Below are 21452 nucleotides of genomic sequence, written 5' to 3'. Positions count from 1 at the left end.
GGTTTTTACAAGCACTGTCTCTTGAAACTCGAACTCGAGGTGGGGGTGACAAGGAAAGGCACCGCCAGGAGGACACGTGGCCGGGGACACCGGCGCAGAGGCGCTCGCCCCGGGGCCAGCGGCACGGCCACGCACGACGCCCCCCACCCGCCGCCCCTTTGCTGCTCTATTTCTCGGAACATGCGGTTTTTCCAGGGGCGCCCTCGGCCCCGCAGAAAGGGGCGCCGGCCCGCCACCGGGGCGCCCGGGCGGGGGGGGGGGGGCGCTGCCGGGGGGCGCCGTGCCCTCAGCCTGCCCCTGCCCCGGCTCCGCGGCGGGAGGCGCCGGCGCGGGGGGCAGCCGGGGGGTGCGGCGGCCCCCGGAGCCGCCCCGCGCGTATCCCGGGACGGGGCCGCCCCGCCCGCCGCGGAGCCTCCGCGGCGCCAGCCCCGCGCCTTCCCCCGCCCCTCGCCGGCGGGGGCGCGGATCCGGCCTGCGCGGGGCCGGCGGAGCGAGGGAGCGCGGCAGGGCGAGGGGAGGGGAGACGGGAGGAGGCGGCGGCGAGCGGCGGCGAGCTGGCCATGGCAGCAGCCCGCGGGCGGAGAGGCGGCCGCCGCGGGCTGCCGCTGTGATTGGCACCCCGGGGCGGAGGACGGCGCGGAGCAGCCGCGGGGCCCGCCATCCCGCGGCGGCGGGGCCCGGGAGGATGCCGGGGAAGCGGGGCTCGGCGGGCGGCGGCGGCGGCGGCAGCGAGCTCCCGGGGGCCGGCGCGGCGCGGCAGCGGAGGCGGCGGAGGAAGGTCTCCTGCTTCTCCAGCATCCAGCTCTTCCTGGTGTCCGAGTGCGCGCTGATGCTGGCCCAGGGCACGGTGGGCGCCTACCTGGTGAGTGCAGCCGGCCCGCGGTGCGGTGCCTGCCCAGCCCCGCGGGGGGCTGAGCCGCTGCCGGGCGGGGGGCGCCGCGCCCGGGGATGCGCGGCAGAAGTGGAGGGGAAGTTTCCTCGCAGCCGGGGCAGCCCCCCCCTCCCCCCTTCCTCCGGTGGGTTTCCAGCAGCCCAGCGTTTCGCGGCTGAAATGACTCAGCAGCTCCGGGGGTGCCCTCCTGCCGCCCCCCGCCCGGTAACTTCAGCCGCCGGCCCCCCGCGCCCCGCCGGGTGGGCTCATCGCTGCCGCTCGCATCCGAGCTGGCCGCTAACTCGGATCAAACGCCAGCCCTCTCGGTTTGCGCTCAGTGAGTACCAAGATAATCTAGGGAGGCGTTTGCATCATGCCTCCCGCGTCCCTAATTTTCCTTGCTCTCCTCAAGTGATTCGGCCGTGTTAAGCCCAGCGGCCCCGTAAGCCCTGGTGCTGGGTAGGGAACGGTCGGAAGAAGGCTTTGCACTGAATCTGCACAGGGAGCTTGGTGTCAGAGGCAGAACTGTAGTAGAAGAGTTGGAAAGATGTCCGTACGGCTGGGCTTGTGCCTTTCAGTATACGCCGAGAGGCAGCCTGTGCAAATGAAGTGTTCTTCTTCCAGCAGATGCAAGTGTATAGTTGATTTAAATTTCTCAAAATAGCTTGCCGGATTTGAGAATTATAGTTTCCATGGAAAAGAAATGTATTCATAATCTCTGAGGCTTTTTGAGGCCATACACGTAACATACAGCAAGTGTAACATCTCGGCGTTTGGTACTTGTGTTTGGTATTTAGTGCTGCTCCTCTCTCACATGCTCAAACTACTTATGCAGATTTGTACTGAATGTGATCTGTAATTTTTAAGGTATGTGGCATGGTTAGTATTCCCTATTAATATAACATGGAAATTAGCAGTTACCTCCATATAATAAAACATGTAAGTTTAGTTTGAAACATATTTGTAATTCCAAAGGAAACTACATCACATCTGTTGAGATAAATTCAGCAGCGCTGTACCCTGGGAATATATAGGTGGGGATCACTTAATTTGTAGGAGCCAGATGGGGACATGCCTCTTCTATGTGAGTAACACCTTAGTAAGTAAATAACGTTGTTTCCTATGAGCTACTTGCAAAATGAGCTGTCAGCGTGAATGAGTGGGGGTAAACCTCTGTCAAAGTAATGGCCAAGGAAGAGCCTGCTGAGTTGGTGTCGCCTGGTGGGCACCGGTATGCTGGAAACGTATAGATCTGGCTAGAGGTGTGTGTACTGGCACGCTTCGCTACAGTGTCTGAGCGTAGGATCAGCAGTAATAGTCTCTAGTGTGGCATTTTCCTCAAACTCCTCTGCACTGCTCTCTCCTTGCCAGTTTAGCATTTCTTTCCTGTTTTTCCCCAGCTCCCGTGGCGTGCTCTGTACCGGAGTAGCACACTAGCTCCTTTGGAGAGTTTCACGCATCCCAGCCCCACTGGCTGGAAAACAGGGCTGCGGTCCCTATTCTGAGTCCTGCCTTCCTCCTCAGAGGGGTTAATTCAGCTGGGGTGCAGCTTTCTCCCTCCCCTGCCCTTCTCCAGGACTGTATTCTGACCAGCATGGCACTGTGCCCCATGGCCAGGCAGATCCACAACCAGTAAGAGACAACTGGTCAGTGAGGGGAAGAAAAAAAGAAAACTAAACTCAAAACAATCCTCAGCATGCATAAGCAGTGGCCCAGCTGCACTGGGCAAGTGTTCCTCCGTTCCCTGTATAATTTATCTGCCATCATTGTAAATGCCACGCAGCTCTTCATACAACGAGCAGATGCAAATGTGGAATTATCTTTGGAGGGTAAATGTGTGCTTAAAGCGAATGTGGATGAGTGCTGTGCTTACAGGTGTCATGGGGGAGCGAGAGCTGGAGCAGGAAAGATGCTCGATGGAAAGCGTGGAGGACCTAATAGGTTTTGCAGACTGAGTGTCCTGTGGGGCCAAGTGCTGATCTCAGGTGCTGTGTTGGGGTGAGATCAGTGGAGGCACTGCAGAGTTGCCCAGGTGTGACTGCAAGTGGATGTTCATTTACTCAGGCTCTTGGGATGCACAGGAGCTGTTGGGCTCGGCGGTGGTGTGCCGGGCTGCTTCCCGAGGGACAAATTAGCGGGCGAGACAAAGCAGAGAGCAAACAGGCAGGCAGACAAATAGGGAGATGCTGCGGAGGACAGCCACAGTGTGTAGTTCTGGGCAGTTGAATAAACTACTAATTTTAGCCTGTCAGCAGTGAGCAAGTACTGTATTCATACTTCTGCTTTGCTTGGCCACATGTGTGACTTTCCCTAGTTATTTGTAACTCAGGAAGAGAAACCTTTTTTTGCCTTATACGGCGACAAGTTGGTTTCCTCGGTTTTTGTCTGCCATGCACAGGGAGACCATGAGGGCAAAAACTCAGCTTGTTAAGAAAACAAGGCAGGGGCTTGGCTTCTTAGGAGTGATTGAAGAGCTCGGTTTTGATGGGGCTTGGCTTTCATGTCAGTACATTCAGAAGTGGATACTATTATTTCTTTTTAGAGATGTAAAAACTTCTTTTTTCCATGTTCACTGTACAATAAACGAGCAGCACCCACTTGAATATATGTACAAAGTATACATTCATTCATTATGTGGTTTTGAAGCAAAGCTCATTCACTTTTATTTGTTCATAAAACATTGTGCTTGCCAACAGGGCTTTATAAATAATAAATGCTGATAAAAATCTATAAAGTCCAATTCTTTTCCCACAGAACTCAGCAGTGGAAATACCCCAGGATGCCAACAGTGGATGTCTATAGTTAATTAGGACGATGTCTCTGAGGTTCTTGTGTGAAGTTTTAGGGAGTGTTTGATCAATGTCACGTTCCAAAATATTTGTCAGTTACTGTGCTTGCTGTTCGCAAAATGCACGTGTTCCAAAATGACTTGGTGCCATATCCTGCATAGTTTATGCAAATGCAAGCCTGCGCTGCTGCCTTAATTTCTGGGGCTGCTGAATACACCCTATTATTTGCATATTCTTGCAAGGTTTTGTGTATGCATTTATTGGTTTCATCTAATTACTACTGCGTGCTTTTGGAAACTTGAATTTCCCAGCAACTGCAGTGGCAGCGGGAAAAATGCTGCCTGTACTCTGCAGGCATTCCTGCTGCAGAAGTTACTCAGGGTTTTTGCAGCAACTTTTAAAAGCCCAGATGATTTCCACCCCCAGTTGCTCTCCTGCAGCGTAGGTCCATGGATTAAAGAGCCGAGCGTTACTGATGCAGATGGCACGAGGAGGGCAAGGCTGGAACCTCTGTTTTCCAGCTGGAGCCTTGTGCCTTTCAGGCAAATGCAGCAGTGTGATCAGTCATGCTGGCCGTGCAGCGATGAGGATTTCGATAAGGCTGATTCACATACCTTGGCAACACTCCCCTCCCTGTCCATCCCCCCCACCCCCTGAATTCCTACGTGCATTATATTTTGGAGTATTTTAACTGGTAATAACGTTCCAAGCGCTCCTGACAGTTTATCGCCGAGGCATTTCCTCACCCTGCCAGTCAAATCTTTTGCCTAGCCAGTGGTGAAATGCCTGCTTTAGCAGAAGGCAAAGAGCTCGCGGTTTGACAGCTACAGTTTGTGGAGCAGGAGCGCAATTTCATTTTCTCTCCCTAGCCTTTAGCCTCGACTTGCTCCGGTTCGAACTGACCTAGTTGCAAGCATCCAACATCTGCCAAAGTCATGGGCTTCTTTAGATAAAGGGCATGCATATGGGAAGCGCGCTGAGAAACAGTTATTTGGTGTGCTCCAGATAGCTGTTTTTACAGAGCTTTACTGAGATGTCTCTGTTTGCTGCAGCTTTGAATGCAGCTATTCATGTGTTTTATCAAGTGATAGAGGATGACTGGCCTAAGCATGAGATGGAAAGGAAAATAATTGGACCCTCCCAAGGAGGGTGCATCGGTGTTTGCATGGGAATGAATGCCAAATTGTTTCTTGTTTTGCTGAATGAAAACTTTTGAACGGCGCTTAACTTCCCAGCTAGAGCTTTGCCGGTGCAGCAGTGTTTGACTGCAGCTTGCAAAAGCCCTCTTAACCTATCTGCAGTAAAAATAGTACTGGGTGAGTCCAGGTGAGACTGTGTGTGTGTATGTGGTCTCTGAGACAGCCTCCTTCTGTTCAGTTTTATCACTGCTGGGATATTAATGAAAACTTTTAAATTCCTTATTCAGGGGAAAAAAAAAAAAAGGTATAAAAGGTAAATACAGAAGTTAATCTTCAAAGGATTCCTGCTGGAACTAACAGAAATAGGGGTCCTGTGAGATGGACACCAGGGAACTAAGGGATTAAAAGCAGAATTTGTCTCTTGGATTTTTAAGTTGCTTTGGTGCACAACCCCTCCCACTCCTGTGTGAAATGTGACAAATACCATACTGTTTTCCTGATGCAGAAAGCAGTTGTCTCCTGTTGTAGTGACCCAGTCAAACCCTACTTGAACCTCTACTCAGTAGAGGGGTCTGCATGGAGGATGTTATTAAAGACAATTTTGACAGGAGTGCCACGGTGCTTCAAAGCTTTCTGTTGAGCTTGGTGCTGTGCTAAAGAATTTGCCCCTGAGTGTTTGCAGTCTGAGTAAACTGGGTGGGAGAAATGTTACAAATGGGGAAACTGAGGCAGAGACTGAGAGCTTGAATCTGTAGCTGAAGCTATTGATAAAGGTTTTGCTTAGTTAACAGCAGCAGAGCCCGAATGGCCTCAGCATGGGCAGAGAAGAGTTTGGCAGGGCAATGAATTCCAGTTTCAGGTGTTTCAGTCCGATGACTTAACTGCAAGAACAGTTTTTCCCCTTGAATTTATTATAGTTTTTATTAAAGTATTTATTTTCCTAGAATAAGAATCGGCTTTAAAATACTGCTGTCTTTTTTTTCTTTTTTTCTTTCCATTCTCAGCCCTCAGCAGTGCTGAGTAATAAATTAGCTGTAATGCTCATAATTTATTTGTCACCGGGGTATTTAAGGGGGGGAAAAAAAACCATGGAGTGAAAATAAATGTTTTAGTGGGGATGAAGATTGCCAAGCATTGGCTGGTTATTGCTTACAGTTCATTTTCCCTTAATATATCTTAGCTGACAATGTTATTTCTGGAAAGTTGTTTCTAGTATGCCTTTCCCATTAGAGAATATTGTCTGTTTTGCAGCTGAGTTGCACAGAAAGTTATGCTAAACTAGCTCTTTTGACTATATTAATATTTCTTCTCAAAGAAGCCTTTTGGTGTTCAGGGGTCCCTGACTCCAGGGTGGAGGAGAAACCAGATCCAGCTCTGGGTTCTGATGCCTGATTTAGTCCTGTGGGGCTTCAGTCAGGACTGTGGCATTGGCTCATTAGCATCAAAACGGCATATAAATAAGAGGAAACTTAATTCTGATCCAGGTGTAGGCTGGATTTTTGAGTACCAGGAAGGCTTGTAGGTAACTGGCATTTATACTTTAAAGTTTTCTTTTATCTGCTATTAATAGATGAAATGGTGTAGAGATAACATGTTTAACTCTTTACATTATATACTGTGTGCCATTTGCAGAGTAAATCCAGACTTGCAGTCTGATGCGTTCTTTGTTAAATGCTTTTAAAGGCAAAATGCACTTGATGGGTGAGTGTGTGGACTAATTGATTTTAGTGTTTAATTTTAAAACTATTTTTAGTGGAAAGTTTGGCAGTTCTTCCTTTTCTCTGTAAGGGCCAAGCAATGTTTGTAAGCCCTGAAAGAAAGAGCAGCCTGTTAGAAATGTTACGGTCCGTTGTAAAACCAGTGTCTCATTTCTTTTGGCCAGCCTTCGCTTCCAAAACCCCTTTAGCATTTGCTGTTTGACTATGTGACGACTAGCTCTCTGAGTTTTAATGGCCTGCAGTATTAATGCAGCTGAGGTTTAAAGGGATCTTGAATTAAATCAGAGATTACATTGGTCTGAAGGTCTGTGTTCTTAGTAGTTTTATGCAGTGTGACTCTTTAACTTGTAACGTAGCCCCTGTCCCACGGAGGGCTCAGCTGAACTGTGATCCCTCCTCTTCTCTGCAAGGCAGGGCAGATACTCCCCGTTTCCCAAAGAGGGGTGTCTCTCGGGTTGCATGGGCTTTCTTTTCCCTTACTCTTAGGGTATTGTAAAGAACCAAAAGCCAGCTTCTGTTCTGCTACAGCAGTGTAAACTTATTGATTCCAAAGAGTTACTCTGCAATTCATCAGGAAGAATTTGTCCTCTGTGTATAATAATCCTTACTTGTATACTCCTTGGTCTGTAGTTATTCCTTCGTGGTAGCAAGATTAAACAATGGCATACTATTTAGGGGGTGAGGTTGCAGCTTGGATGAATTAGTGTAGCTTTGTCTTCTGATTGACACCAGATGAAGCTGCAAAGTGATTTATTTTAAGCATCATCCAAGGAAATTTAAATAAACACATGATAATACTTTGTGTAGGAACTCCTTTAAGTGTACCAGTGAGGTTTTGAAGAATTCATTTTTCCTATCGCATAGAAAAATGGGCCACTGATTTTGATGTACAAGGTTTCATTATAACTCTGCCGCAAAACCAGGACTAGAACCCCAAGAGTCCCGTCTCCAGGTCACCTTGGAGCAACCATTAGACTCTGTCTCTTTGTAGATGCATACTGCAATGCAAATAGCGTTGCCGGCTCCACTAAGGAGAGATTTCACACTGCCACACTTCATAAACTGTCAATACAATCTATAGTGATAGCAAGCTGTTTAGGGAGTTCCTGGAGTGTCTGGCACTTTTTCCCGTTGGTGCTGGGAGGGCTCTGCCCTGTTACGGGAAGCGTTCTGTAATGCTTAGTGAGATGGTCCCTGCATCCGAGATATTTCGGTTTGAGTGGATGGATCAAAGCATGCAGAAAAGGAACTGCTCCTTTTTTCCCAGATTTTAAGCGGAGATGCAGTTGTAATCGTGTAGGGATGAAGATCTACGGCACAGGTAGGACTGGATCTGCCCCTCTTCACTTAGCAAACCTAGGAAAGACCTCAGAACAAAAATCAGATTTCTTAAGCTCTCAGTTAGCAGCTTTCCCCTTTCCAGCATTATTATAAATGTGATGTGCTTCTGCATTTTGATACCCAAATCTTCCTTCCTGATGTGCAGAAGGCAGGTCCCCTCCTGCTGCTGTTGCACAGTGCGTATTGCATTGAAGTTGAAGATCTTTTACTGGGGCTCGTATTGCAGCAGTGCCTGAACATACTCGGTAATTTTAGATGACTACTTGTAGCATAAAAGCAAAATCTTTATTTCAGGATTGCTTGAATATTTATCATCATTGTTGTTTATTTTCTATGGTTCAAGAAGAAAAGCAATTTGCTTTGATTTGTTTTTTGCTTTTTCTCTCTGCTGCTCCTCCCTTCATAGTATCCTTTCTCCTCACCACGCAGCTAGCTCATTTCCCTATGTTTCTTTAACACCTTTATCTTGTTGGTGTCTGCAGCTATCACATGGATGATTTTTGCATGTTTGCAGGCCCAGTGACTTTTAGATAAGTGGCTGTGAGGGCAGGTGTGGAAGCACAGAAGTTGTTTTTCCATGCTACGTAATGATCTATTTTCTGGGCAAGGATTGCTGTAATTGTCATATTTTTCATATTTAAATGTCCTTTTAAAACACTTACTGTGCCATTCACCTGTATAATTCATAATGCTTTAGTTTACTGAAAGTGGAAAAAGACTTAAAATTCAGTTTATGGTAATCCATAAACCGACAGTGAAGTTCTTGAAGGAACCCGGATAATTCAGTTGTATTGAGGTCTTCGTGACTCACCCAGCATTATGGCTTCTGAAGCAACAATGCAGATTTGCTTTCAAGTGGGGTTTTTTTTGTGCTTTGATGTTTGCATCTGAATCCAGCATTTCCTCTATTATTTTTTTTCCTAATAAAAAGGCAACTACAAACCCTACCACAAAGAAACTGAAAGAAGCTTGGCTGTTTGGGAAGAGTTGTGGGGTGTGGGTGTGGAACAATACAGAAACCTTTCACTTTTCATTTTTTAAATGTATATTCCCCCCACCCCAAGTTGTTTTTTTTGCTGAACTGAAATCAGCACCAAATCAATGAGATCAATATGTAAGAAACAGCATTGAAGTGTATGTTGTATATGTGTATTTTAAAGTGATAGTTAACATTCTACTACCTGAAGAATCTAATCAAGTGATGTGGAATTGCTTTACAGTCAAGGTGCCAGGTAGCGGTGCCTTCTGTGTTCCTAAATCAGATACATAAATTTATAGAACAATTTAAGGTGAAAAGTAAGTATTTTTCCTGGAATCTGCTTGTAACCTGTATTAGATGAAGCTTTTCCAGCTGAAAGCTGTTGGGAGCACCCACGTTCAAGTGTGGGATGGGCAGAGGATAGCAGTGATGAGTATGTTTGCCATAGCAGGACAGAGTTCTGAGTTTTCTATAGTTTCAGATTGGTTTCATCCCTTTAATTCTCCAGTGGGATAACAGGGAGTGAGAAAACACCATAGCTTCATAGGACTGCAGCCCACAGTGTTAAACAATGAATGGTCTTTGTTTTCTCCGGTAGAACTTCAACAGGAAGAGCTGCAGAAATGGTGTTTTGGAGTTCTTGTTTTGTGTTTCTGAAAAGGAGGATGTGAAAGAGCTGCTGCCTCCTTCCACTTCTCTCCTTAGTTTTGTGCAGACATAGTTTGGCACATCATTAGCAGTAGATCAGAGAGTTGCTTGGGAGTGTTCGGATGCTGGAGTGTGGGCCAAACCTCACGCTTTGCCTTGGAGGGAAACTCTGAGAGGCTGCAGGAGGACCGACATGTGCCTTGCTTGATACAGTAGCAGGGCAAGTTTCCTGCACCTCTGAGTAACACCAGACCTTTATGTACAGACACACAGGTCAATACTGAGAAATGTCAAGGGAGAAGAGGAACAGCATTAGAAGGTTCCAAAAGAGAAGCTAAAAACACTGACTAAAAGAAACTTACTTTGAAAAATTTGAAGGAGGAATGCCCCCAGTGGTGTCCTGCTGCTTGTTGTGCTGTGCTAATGACTTTCATCTGCTGGAAACATGCTTACTACTCATCCTGACATGGTTTGCGTGTTACATGTTGTATTGAGATGCCAAATTATGAGTTGATTCTTTCTTTTCCCATAACTGGGAAAAGACAGAAAAATAATATATAACTAGGTCCCAATTTTTAAAGAGGAAAACCTTGTATTTAGATTTGCAGGTTTTCAGTCCTGTGCCTTGCTTCTCATAGTTTCTCTGAGCTGCAGGAAGAGCTGTAATTGTCATGGTTTAGTCAAGCTATTTTTGTCAAGTTGTTCTTAACCAAGCAAGGTGGATACTCTTTAAAAGAGAAAAGTTGAAGCTTTAAGTACTGTGCTGGGTTAACTTTGGACTGCAGCCAGACACCCACCCAGCCGCTCTCTCACTCCTCAACAGAGCGGGGGCAGAAAATGAGGTGAAAAGCTCGTAGGTTGAGATAAAGACTAGCAATTACTGTCAGGGGCGAAACAGACTTGACCTGGGGAAAATTAATTTTTATTGACAGTTAAAACAGATTTGAAAGTTTAGAACAAAGGCAAAAATTAAAACATCACCTTCCCCCCATCCCACCCCTTCTTCCCAGGCTCACTGGGAGCATGTCTCCATCGGATGCTCGCTGTGCTCTGCTGGGAGAGCATCCGGCCTCACCCATGAGCTAAAGTAAACCGTAAATTGTGTTTGAGCACTGACATGCCTTTTTGCAGAAACGTTGGCTGGCGCTGGGTAAATGGTTTTCCCTGTGCTGGGATCCTGTCTGCGGCTTGTGGTCAGCCACCGTTTTTTGTGGTGTGCTGCTGGGCAGCAGTTAGGTTCAGCCCAAGGAGAAACACGTGTCTGTGTGATGAAAGCATGGTGATATTCTTTCTGTCCTGCAGGCGCTGTCTGTAAAATTTCATTACTGTGGGGATTAACCTTCCCCATAGCTGATGCCAAGTGCTGCAGTTTGTGTGATGGGCAGAGAAAGCGTTGGGCGTATAGAGCTTTTATGGGAAATAATGGGCAGCATTTTGGGGGCTTACCAGCAAAGGAAAACTGTGGGGTTTGGTTTTGTCTTGTTCAATGTACAGGGCCGAGAGTGGTTAATTACAATGGGCCTTTCAGCCTCTGCATGAGATGCACACTTTGTTTCCTGCTGCCTATGGCTAGTTATAATGCAGGTCCTTATGTCTGAAGTCAGCACAGCTGCTGGCTGAGGGACAGACGCGTTAGCTGAAGGGATGCCTTGTCTAGGGTGCTTGTTTGTGAAGGGTGGTGATGAGTTTTGTATTATCGGTTGGTTTGGGTGATCCTGTAGTTGGTCTTGTCCAAGGTGCTCGGTACAGCGAATGCCCACTGAGCTCGTGTTTTCCAGCTTCAGTTCAAAGAGGGGTGCTTTGGCCCCAAGTTTGTATTTCTGTCATCAAAATGTGTTATCAAAAGCCACATGGCTTACTGGAGCCCTTGGGTCACAGTGTTATGACAAAACCCGTAAGTTGGGTTTTGTCTTCAGTTTCTTCTCTTGCTATGATCTGTGATATTTAATACTCAAAAAAACCCTGTATATCAAGGGAGCTGGCTTGGAGTTACTGAAAAGCTTTCCCGTAGCCTTTGGGATTCAGACATACCAACTTTAAAGAACTGGAGAGCAAAGGCTGAAAAGGGAAAATTTCAAGTATTCCATGGACCTAGATAAACCATTCACTTCGAAGAGTTTATTTGCTCAATTGAGGCCACTTCTGCATTGACAAATCTCTCTGTGAATGAATGGATTCCAGAAACAGCTTGGGAGTTATTTGATGGCTATTGAAGTTAAGCCACGCTAGCAAACCATGTGCTAGAGGCACAGCTTTGTGGGTTTGCTGTCTCATTTGGCGCAACTGTACAAGCTTTCTCAAATGCTGGCCCTACACAGAAGTCCAGTGTTTTCTGTGGATTAGGCTGCATCAAGGCTGCTGTGTTGCTGTTAATCTCAGTGCTAGCTCTTACCAAGAAGGCAGAAGTTTCAAACTTCTTCTTGCTATGTCTTGTGGGAGCATTTGGGGCTTATGGTGTAGACTCTCGTAGCTGAGATGGCATTTATTGATTTGAATCATACAGTTTAATTCAATGCTGGACAAGCACTTTGCCAGAATTTTTATTTTGCCGCCTTATTTAAATAGATCCCTAATGAATTACTGTAGTTGTGTGTAATGACTTTTGGGAAATACTGGATGCAGCCTCTAGAATGAGTTCTGTGCCATTTTCAAATTGCAAACTCTTGAAGTGTATCTCTGAACAGTTCCCAGGGTCTCTTGCCATTTTCTGAGTTTTCAAGATGCTCCCACATTAATAAGCTGCATGTTTGGTATTCTGTGGGCAGGTATCCAGTGAGCAATTGGTTAGCAGGGTAACAGCTCGGAGGTAAATCTGGATGCAAAGTTCTTTCTGCTTTCACTGCGTTGCTGGACCAGAGGGATGCTGGCAGGAGAAACTGGCTTGTTTTCTTCCAGGACACAAGTTTTTTGTTTCGGCAGGGTCAGGGCTTGAAATCAGTTGATGACTGCATAATTGGGATTTTGAGTCAAGGGAGGGAGAGTCTAGGATGGAGGTGGGAAGACAGAATTTAACTTGTTGGAGGGCTCCTTTTAGGTATGGAGAAAGTCCTTCAAGTGGGGTTGCAGCAAATAGTTATTACATGGCTCCCTTGAATTGGATTTCTTTCTTGTGGAAGCCACAGCGAGCCTGGGAATCAGTATAAGGCTATAGGGTCTCATGTCTGGATGTTTGGGGTTTTTTCCCAGGCTCTCCTGTAATGTCCAGCTCAATACTTCTGTGTCCCCATCTTCAAAATGACTTGCTCTGAGATGGCATTACTGTTTGGGGGTGTGGTTGGCCAAAATGGACAAAGATGTTCTGCAAATGGCCTGCAGCAAAGTGGGGTCTTCTGGTTTAGTTAACAGTCCCTTTTAGCAGGAATGGAGTGCCTGGTTACTCTGGTGTTGAATTTGATTATTCCAGTGTTGAATTTGACCAAAACATTATGGATTTCTGTTAGGCATCACACTGAGGATTCAAAGTATGGGATCTTTAAGAGATGCACAGAACTTTGCTGCACTGGAAATGCAATTGAAACTAAAATGACCTTTGCTTTCTCCTTTGTTTGCCCCCTATGGTGCATAGTGTATAGATTCAGACACTTTCAATTTGATTCTCAGCATCCTGATTACACTCAGAACTCTTGGTATCCAGACAGCGTCACAAAAAATTAAGTTCATGGAGTGTTTCCAGGAGCCCGTGTCACTGTGTGTTTCCCTGCCCTCTCCCTCGCCCCTGCTGCTCATGCAAGTGAGAGATTAAATGAAGGGGGAACAGCAACTTGTTTCCTCTGAGCCAATACTGGCTAGTCAGAATCTGTTGATGGTGGCATCTTGGCAGAGACAGAGGAACATTCCTGCTACATGGGTAATGTTTTCATGCCAGACTTTTACTTTGCAGCTTGCTGTCCAGAGCTGTCATGTCCAAACTGACTCCTGTCATCAGTCAAGGCTAATGCTTATGCCCAGAGAAACAGTTTTTATTTGCATTTGGACAATGCGACATGTGGCAGACTTGGGAGAGGACAGCTTTGCCTGTGAACTAATGCTTGTTGGCTGAGGAACAACTGTTCTTTGTATTTTCTGGTGAAGATGCAGACCAGGGATGTTTGGGCTCATGCCTGGCTTGGTTATGGACCTCCCCAGGCCTTCTTGGGGCTTTTTCTCTTCATCAGCAAATGTGCTGCTAGCTGTGGTGTTCTCTGGCTTTGGACACCTTATGGGCTGGGATGATGGGCACTCAGATGCTACAGTGATGGTAACTGGAATGAAAGAGGCGCCCTGGCTTTAGACCCTGAACCAGGTCTGTATCTGCTACTGTAGTAAGTTGAATTAAATGAATTAATGGGCTGATAATTTTGTGTGGTTGCAACCTGTGGTTGCTGTGTGGGGCTTCTCCTTTGACCCTGGGCTATGATGCAGCCTTGTTGCCAGCCTGAATGGTATCGCTGCTTCCTTCACACCTGCCTGAAACCACAGGGATGAAGCATCTAGCCCTTTACTTTTTGAACGTTCTCAGGAAAAGACTTCTTGGGGCTGCTTTGCTTGCTCTTCGCTAGTGGTGGATTTTAAAAGAGCCTGAGGGTGTTATTTTTCAAAGATGCTTTCTGACCCATACTCTCATTGACAGAAGTGACTTACTCCAAGTGTCTCTTTGAAAACGGGACTCTTGTTCCAAAGCCACTAAAGCACTTCTCAAAAATCACCTTCCCTGTTACTGACTGCAGTGGACTGCTTCCGTGGTATCTAGCGTCGTTTAAAGCAGGCCAAATTTAGAGTCCAAATGTTATGTGCCTGGCTAATAAACTGTATTATAATTAGTACCTTGGGGAGGCAGGAACCAGGGAGAAGCTGAGTATAAAGAGAATAAAAATTAATGTAGAAGCTGTCTGTGAAGGATGGGTGAAGAACTGTGGAAGGAGATTAAAACATGGGATTTGAAACAGCTGAGGAAGGTATGTGTGATGGGAAGAAAATGGGCATGGAGTTGTGAGGAAAACTTTAATAAGCTTGGGTTAAAGAAGACAAAAGTTCTAGCATAGCAGGTAGTAAGACTGGGTGAAGAATGATCTTTCCAGCAGTCAAACCCTCTCTGTTAAATGTAACCTGCGGACAGGCTCATGCAGGTGCCAGTTTTCCAGCTTCCTCCATGCAAACTGGACTAGTTTTATTCCTCTTCTCCGTCACATGTTCACTAGCATCATCTCCCAGTTTCAGAAACTCATGTTCAGGGGCTGCATGGGCCACTTTGCTGAAATATCAGGGGCTTTGTTTTGTTTGGTTTCATGCATAATGGCTTTCATTTCCCTATGCTTGCTGTGTATCTCCCAGTGAAGCTTACATTTGCTTTGAGTAATCTAAGGTCACAGATTCCCACTGGAGGTGGGAATACTGCAGCCATGTGTGCAGCTCTTGTCCTTGCTTTCTGTCATGCACCTGTGAAATCAGGGTTAAGGGAAACCAGAGGATGGGAAAGTACGAGGAGAAAAGAGAGAGCACTCATGCTGGCTGCACTAACCCGTTGGTTAGTGAATGGCTCTGGCTTGGTGTTGAACACTGAATGCAAAACCATTCCCGCTCTGCCGTGCCTGAATTCTGGATTCCTCCCAAAATTTGGTGTGCCCCTGCTGTAGGAGCAGTGGTCCTCCATGGGAACTTTCCCTGTCGTGCTGTCACTCGCGTCAGGCTCTGGTAGATAAGTGGAAGAGGTGCTGACTTCTGTTTTCCTTGCACGTGCTCATTGAATTTTTGCCGGGTCTGGTGATCCTACAGTGAGGGGATTCTGTCAGCTGCTGTTTGATGCCTGTCTCTGACACAAGTTATTGTTAATCCTTGCAGTCACAGAGGTGAAATTCAGCATCTGTATGTACAGCCTCAGCAGATGCATTTGTTCATTGGCTTTTTGATAGCTCACTTCATAATGAATCCCAAGGAACAGAGCTCCCATCATCTGGTGAGACATCTCGTTGCTTGTATCACCATTTTACAGGGAACACATTGAAACGAGTGAGATTTTGATAAGTCTGCAAGTTCTAGCTAGATCTCCCATTTATTTTTTCTTTAAGACTTTTTTTATTCCCTACATGGTATTTTGTGTGTGTTATTTTAAAAGACACTTGTAAGTTGCCTTCTGTTCGGGAGGAAAGGGGCTTGCTACCTTTGAGAAGTGGCAAAATGGGGAGATGATCTGATGATACGTGACATAAAGTTGCGTGGCTTATGTTGTGCTCGGGACTGCCAAACTTATGCAAATGTCCCAAGTCTGCCCTTTCTGACTTCCACCTCCCATTCTTCACCCAGGAAATGCTCAGGTAATAACCACGTTCTCACCTGGAAAGAGATTTGAGATCACCTTCCAGCCGTGACTTGTTGTCTGTTTGCACCATGAACCCCCTGTGCTTACCTTCCAACCTGCCCAGTTCTTCCAACGGGAACTTTGGCAGCAGCCGGCATGCAGCTCCCGTTTGTACCCTTGGCTCTGCACAGAGACAACGTGAAAGGAGAGATGAGTCGCTTGTGAACAGCTATGTGGGAGGGTGTTACTTAGCAAATAAGCAGGATGACACGGACAGCTCTTGTGTGGGCTGCAGGGTGTGAGATGGGGATAAGCAAGCAGCCCATGTGGCTTTGGGACAAGCTTGGGGTGTTGCTAGTTAGGTGCTAGAGACACCCTAAGTCCACCTGCAGATGCTTACGGTAATTTGGTGTTTCTTTTATGGGTTGTTGCAAGGTGCTGTGGATTGACAACACAATGTGGCCGTTTTGTTGGTTCCCTTCTAAATGGCTTCCTTTTTCCCAAGGCTTACTAAATTAAAGCATTTCATGTACTGGTTGATGAGAAATGCCTCTAACTTTTCCCTAAGCTGAGTTCCCGTTTGCTGTAGCCAGGCCTCCTTGCTGCTGGGTAGGGAGTGAAGCACGAGAGATATCAGCAGAGCCAGAGCAGATGAGGAGAAAAGCAGCAGGACTTGTCAGAAAACCTCCTCTCTCAGTATATAGCCTTTATATAATCACCGTTGTCCTCCAACCGTGAAAACTGAATTCAGCTTCCATCAAAGCTTTTATTAATGCTGCTTCAGAGTGTCCTGCCTGTGTCACTCCTGCCCTGGTTCATGCCTGGCAGCTGGGAAGGCTGCTGCAGCCTGCGCTGTGGGTCTCTCTTCTTGATCTGCACTGTGGCATAACTCGGATGCAACCCTTAGCCCTGAATTCAACTGTGTCTCCTGATCATAAATAAGATAACATGAAGTCCTTCACATGACAGGTTTGCTTGTCGGGCTTCCATTACGGTGTCTGCTGTGGTGAGTAGCCCTGTTTATTGTAGAACGCCGCCTCTGCAGGTGTAAAAACATTGTGTTAAGAAATATTTTATTAGATAAAAAAGCAAACTGGTATTGTTCTGGGGAGGTGGAAAAGTGAGGGTGTTGCAGTGTGACAGCTTGGGATCCTGCTTCTCCAGTGTTTTGATAGTGCATAGGAAAGGGCTTTTTTTCTGTTAAGTCTTCTAGAGACATGAGTTTCATCTCCTGTTCTCCACTGGAACTGAACCCGGGGTGATGGTGCCCTGTTTGCAGAGTCCCGGACCCACATATGAATCTGTTTCCAGTCTTGTATGCGGCCAAGAGTGCCTTTGATGCAGTAGGAGCCTACATTTGAGTTGTTATATACAGTTTAAATTGATCTTTATCTGGCTTTGTACACCTACTTGCCAGCCACAGGAAAAACAGGAGATTCATCTCTGAATGTGTCAGATGCTCTGGCTGCTTTCCCTTGGCTGTTTACTTTGACAGAGCTGAGTGGCTGCCCCTGCTCACAAGCCCCTGCTGCTGCACGCTTATTCCACATGGAATTCTTCATCTTCTGGGTTTGAAATGTGCCGGCAGCACTGTTCTGTGCTATGGCTTTTTAAGCACACAAAGATGCAGTTACAGGGTTGAGGTCTGTACTACTTTGCATGCTCATGGTGCATTGTTTTCCTGCCAGTGAAAATGACATAACATGCAAAAAAATAAATGAGGATTCAAATATCCATGAGCTTTTTCCATGAAAATACATAACATGCAAAAAATAAATAAGGATTCAAATATCCATGAGAAATGTGTGCTACTAAAGAGCAGTGCAGACTACAGATGGATTCTGGCACTGGATGTGTTTATGTAGATACCTTGTCGGAGACGGAAGTGTCAGTATCGTGTGCCTTCACACAGTGAGGTGAATCTTGAACAGCAGACTTGGAGGCAGAAACCTTGCATGGACACTCAGTCCGCGGTTGTGATAATACCACCGTAGGCTGGGACTTCAAAAGGTTAAAAAAAAAAAAAAAAAAAAAGCAGATCTCAGCGGTGATGCACATCTGTTTCAGAGCGGCAGAAAAAGCCTTTCAAGTTTTGCGAGGATGTTCACGGTGGCCTGGTGCTCTGTACCTGGCTCTATTTTGAGCTGTTGGTGACTCACGCTAGCTTTCCATGATGGATGTGAGGGGGTAGTTGCAAGTAACACCCCTGACAAGGATCTTTTTGTTCACACCTCTCGAAATGGAGCAGTGCTCCTTCTCTTCCTCAGAGGAGGCAGGGAAGGGGGTCAGTCCCTTGTGTCTCGTGCAGGATCCTTAGGAAGCAAATGCGGAAGATAGCAGCCCGGTTGCATGTGCTAGAACAATTCCCTGGATTAGAGCTTCGGGTTTGATGTTGCATATTTGATCAGTATGGATCCCAGTTTCACTACAGTAGTGGAAAATAACACTCGTTTAACTTGGCTGTTGCTGCATGTGCTGCATAACACCAAGGCGTGTGACTTTTTTTCTGTTTAAGCTATTTTGAAACAAACTGTGGCTTTGCACTGGTATATCAACTCCTGACCAAACAGGATATCTTCTGTGGGTGCTGGCTGCTCTTTGCTCCGTTTGCAGCGTGCAGCAGTGCACAGCATTGCTGTCTTTGTGGCATAGCTGCGTAACCCAGCAAAGGACTACGCAGGTACACGTGCTTTGTGCCCTACGTTGGCTGCGGGCAAGTGGCACAGGATGCTGTGATTACTGAAATGTGGGGAGGAGATGCACAGTGCTGTACAAGAGATGGCAGAAAAGTTTTCTGCATGGTGCCAGAGAGCAGGGGTTGCCAAAAACACGTCTTGCCTCAACCAGGAGTGTGGTGTGCTGTTTCTCTTGCTGCATAGTGCAATACCCTTTCTACTCAGGCCCCTGATAATTCTGACTTTGAATGTGTGTTTAATTTGGACTGTGTCAGTAATCTCAGAGCTGGTCACTAGAATATAAAATGAATTTTTCACACCAGTGAAGCATAGATCCGAGCTGCAAACTTCTCGTGGCACCAGTACAGTAACTTGCAAATTTTCAAGTGCTGGCCTAGAAACAGCACAGGCACATGCCGCAACAGCCAAGCTAATAACACCCTACTTCTCAGCAGTGGTTCAGCTGCGGCGTCTATTATCCCTGTCATGTGAATGCAAATGTCTGTGCAGAGATGATTTCCAGACCTTGAGGCAGAGCCAGCTTGGGTGTGTTTGTATCGCCACCCTTTTCTGCTTTCCCTTATGTTGGTGTGCCCAAAGCCAGCATGGGTGTCGGCATCTGCGGTGAGAACATCTTTCAAGTTTCCACTGACTTTATTGGCCCGCAAATGGTGTTGAAAGAAGTGATCAGGAGCCTGAGATGGGAGGTCCTGATGCCCTCACTATTTCAGCAGGGTGGGGAGCAGCAAGGAATGCTGGTTCCTGGGGCTGGGCAAAGGGTATTAAGTTTGTTGCCCTCCTCCCAATCATCCGATAGCAAAGGAGTAGGCAAAACACCAAGGGAATTGTACGCGTTTTAAAAAACGGAGCTGAAAAAACATCAGACCAGAGGACCAGCATTGTTCACTTGGGCTTGAAGCCTGAGCCTGGTGGCTGTGCTGTCAGCTGGGAGGGTGGGTGGGTGGCAGTGGGGGCTGAGCCCATGGATAGCAGCTCTACGGGGAGGAGAACTTGCCTCCAACTAGGCAACTTGCCTCCAACTAGGGGATGCCCCTCACCTCATCTCCCATGGCTGCTGGAAGAGAGGATGAGGTGACATCTGAAGAAGTGGGTGGAGGCGTGTGGAAGTAGTGGCTTTTTTTGCTGGGGTGGTCGCTTTGCATCTTAGGAATCTTGTGTTTCCATGCTCTCTAATGGAGACTGTAGGAGATGGTTGAGATGGTTTGCGTTTGTTTTCCTTAGGGAACATAGTTGCCAGGCAATTATTTTACACCTCATAGCACTGCAGACATGTCTCTTCAAGTCCGATCTCTTACTACATAACTGAGGAAATGTATTTTACATTAAAAAGAAGCCTTCTAAAAAGACCCTTCAGGCATAAAGTCAATGTGTTTTCTATATATAACCATGTATTATTAATACAATGAACTTATCTGTAGGCTCTGTGGGTGAATATGACTTGATCATTGGAGATACGAACAATATGATATTCATTTTCAATGCACTGTGTCTCTGACTCCGTAATAGTGGCCCGAGCCTTCAGTTCATTTCTTAGTGATAAAATGGGGCAATAGTTTGAAGCAGGTTTGTGGGTTGCATTTTTGCTGAGCGTTAATATAAAATAAACAGCCTATAGAGAAAACAAATTTACATTGGTTCAGAAATGCCAAGATGTATAGATTTGGGGCAGACGGGAATGATGAATGTGAGCATGTATTATTGAAATAAGTCCAGAATGGCACAGCAAAAGCTTCCCTGGATTTAGTTACAGGTGTTGCAATATAAGTTGCTTTGGCTGGAAAATTTTAAAGTGGTGATTGATTTCTCTTTTTTTATGTGGGTCATTTATCACTGTGTGCATTATGCAAAATCATTTTCCTTTTTCAGTCATTGAAGAGTGTTTTAGTGTGGATTTAGGAGGCCTGTTTAGCCTAGGTCCTTTTGAGGTTAGTCTTCGAAATCACCAGAGACAAATGTGTGTGTGCAGACTTCTGTGGCTCTGTAAGAAGAGGAGATAGTGCAAGCATGGGGTAAGTTTTAGTTACTTCTTGTTATTGTATGTTAGGCAATGTATTCACAGAAAGGCAGATGGCTGGGTTACATGATCTTTCTAGATCCTGAGCCTTCTTTCTGCTCGAGCAAGGTGCACAGAGGCCCAGCCTGATTTAGTTTACAGCAGTCCAGTTGACTGATATGGTGTAGACGTAGTCTGGAGGAGCATGAGCTTGCAGAGTAACAAAAGCGGCACAGTCGTGCTGTTCCCTCTATGGCCATAGCGAAATCTTTGTGGAGCTGCTCTTCAAAACTGGGTGGGAGATGCCTGCAGTGGGTGAAATGGAAATCCCACTGGAGACAGAGGATGCAGTTAGAGATAAAAAGGCAGTACCTATCAAAGGGGGTGGTGAGGCCTCGAGACATGGAAAAAGGCAATGAGGCTGGTATGATCGAGGGCTGTGTACAGTGCTGCAGCTGAAGTACGTTGCTGGTCAGAGCCTCAGTGACTTGCTAAGGACCAATCTGCAGGACAGGTGTGAGGGTATAAGAGTAGCAGGCAAGGTACAGCTGTCTCTGGCACAGCTGCATACCTGCATGAAGCTGTAGCTCCAGTGCTGTTCCCAACAGCATGGGCACTGGCATTTGCCATGATTGCAACGCTCTCTCTGCCTCTGTCCTCTCCTGGTTTCTCTGGGCTTGTCTGGTCCGCTGTGTGGTTTCACACCGCTAACTTCTTGGGGTCAAACTGCCTTCTGTATCTTGTCTGCCTGAATTTTACTGGCTGTTGTAATAGCTTCCTGGTAACTGTTTTCATCTTAGGTTAGAAGCTTTTTTAACTGAATATCCTCTTAATCTATTCTTTCCAGCCCTGGCAAAACAGCTGTGTAAATTGACAGGAGCCAGGAAATAGCAGCTTCACAGCTAATAATGTGGGCTCCTGGTGCTTCCCCCTGTGTTTTAGCATGAGGTTGTCCATCTGCGGCACCACTCCATTGCCCGCATCCCTGCTATTAAACCAACATC

The 21452-nt window shown here is 46.5% G+C and overlaps 1 protein-coding gene across 2 annotated transcripts in view; it reads left to right on the top strand.

The window, feature by feature from the left end:
* Nucleotides 1-21452, top strand: part of SLCO3A1 (solute carrier organic anion transporter family member 3A1) — a 152642-nt gene that overhangs the window by 1265 nt on the left and 129925 nt on the right. The window contains exon 1 of one of the 2 annotated variants that reach the window (XM_055716611.1): nt 285-862. The exons of the other annotated variant lie outside the window; for it this stretch is intronic. Within the exon in view, the coding sequence (XP_055572586.1) occupies nt 686-862 (177 nt within the window). The 5' untranslated portion in view covers nt 285-685. Of the gene's footprint in view, nt 1-284; nt 863-21452 lie in introns of those variants that run through there. 2 annotated transcript variants of the gene reach the window in all.

The sequence above is a fragment of the Falco cherrug genome, chromosome 7 (assembly GCF_023634085.1).
Source record: "Falco cherrug isolate bFalChe1 chromosome 7, bFalChe1.pri, whole genome shotgun sequence".
Classification (NCBI taxonomy): Eukaryota; Metazoa; Chordata; class Aves; order Falconiformes; family Falconidae; genus Falco; species Falco cherrug.
This window is presented reverse-complemented; position numbering and strand designations above follow the sequence as displayed.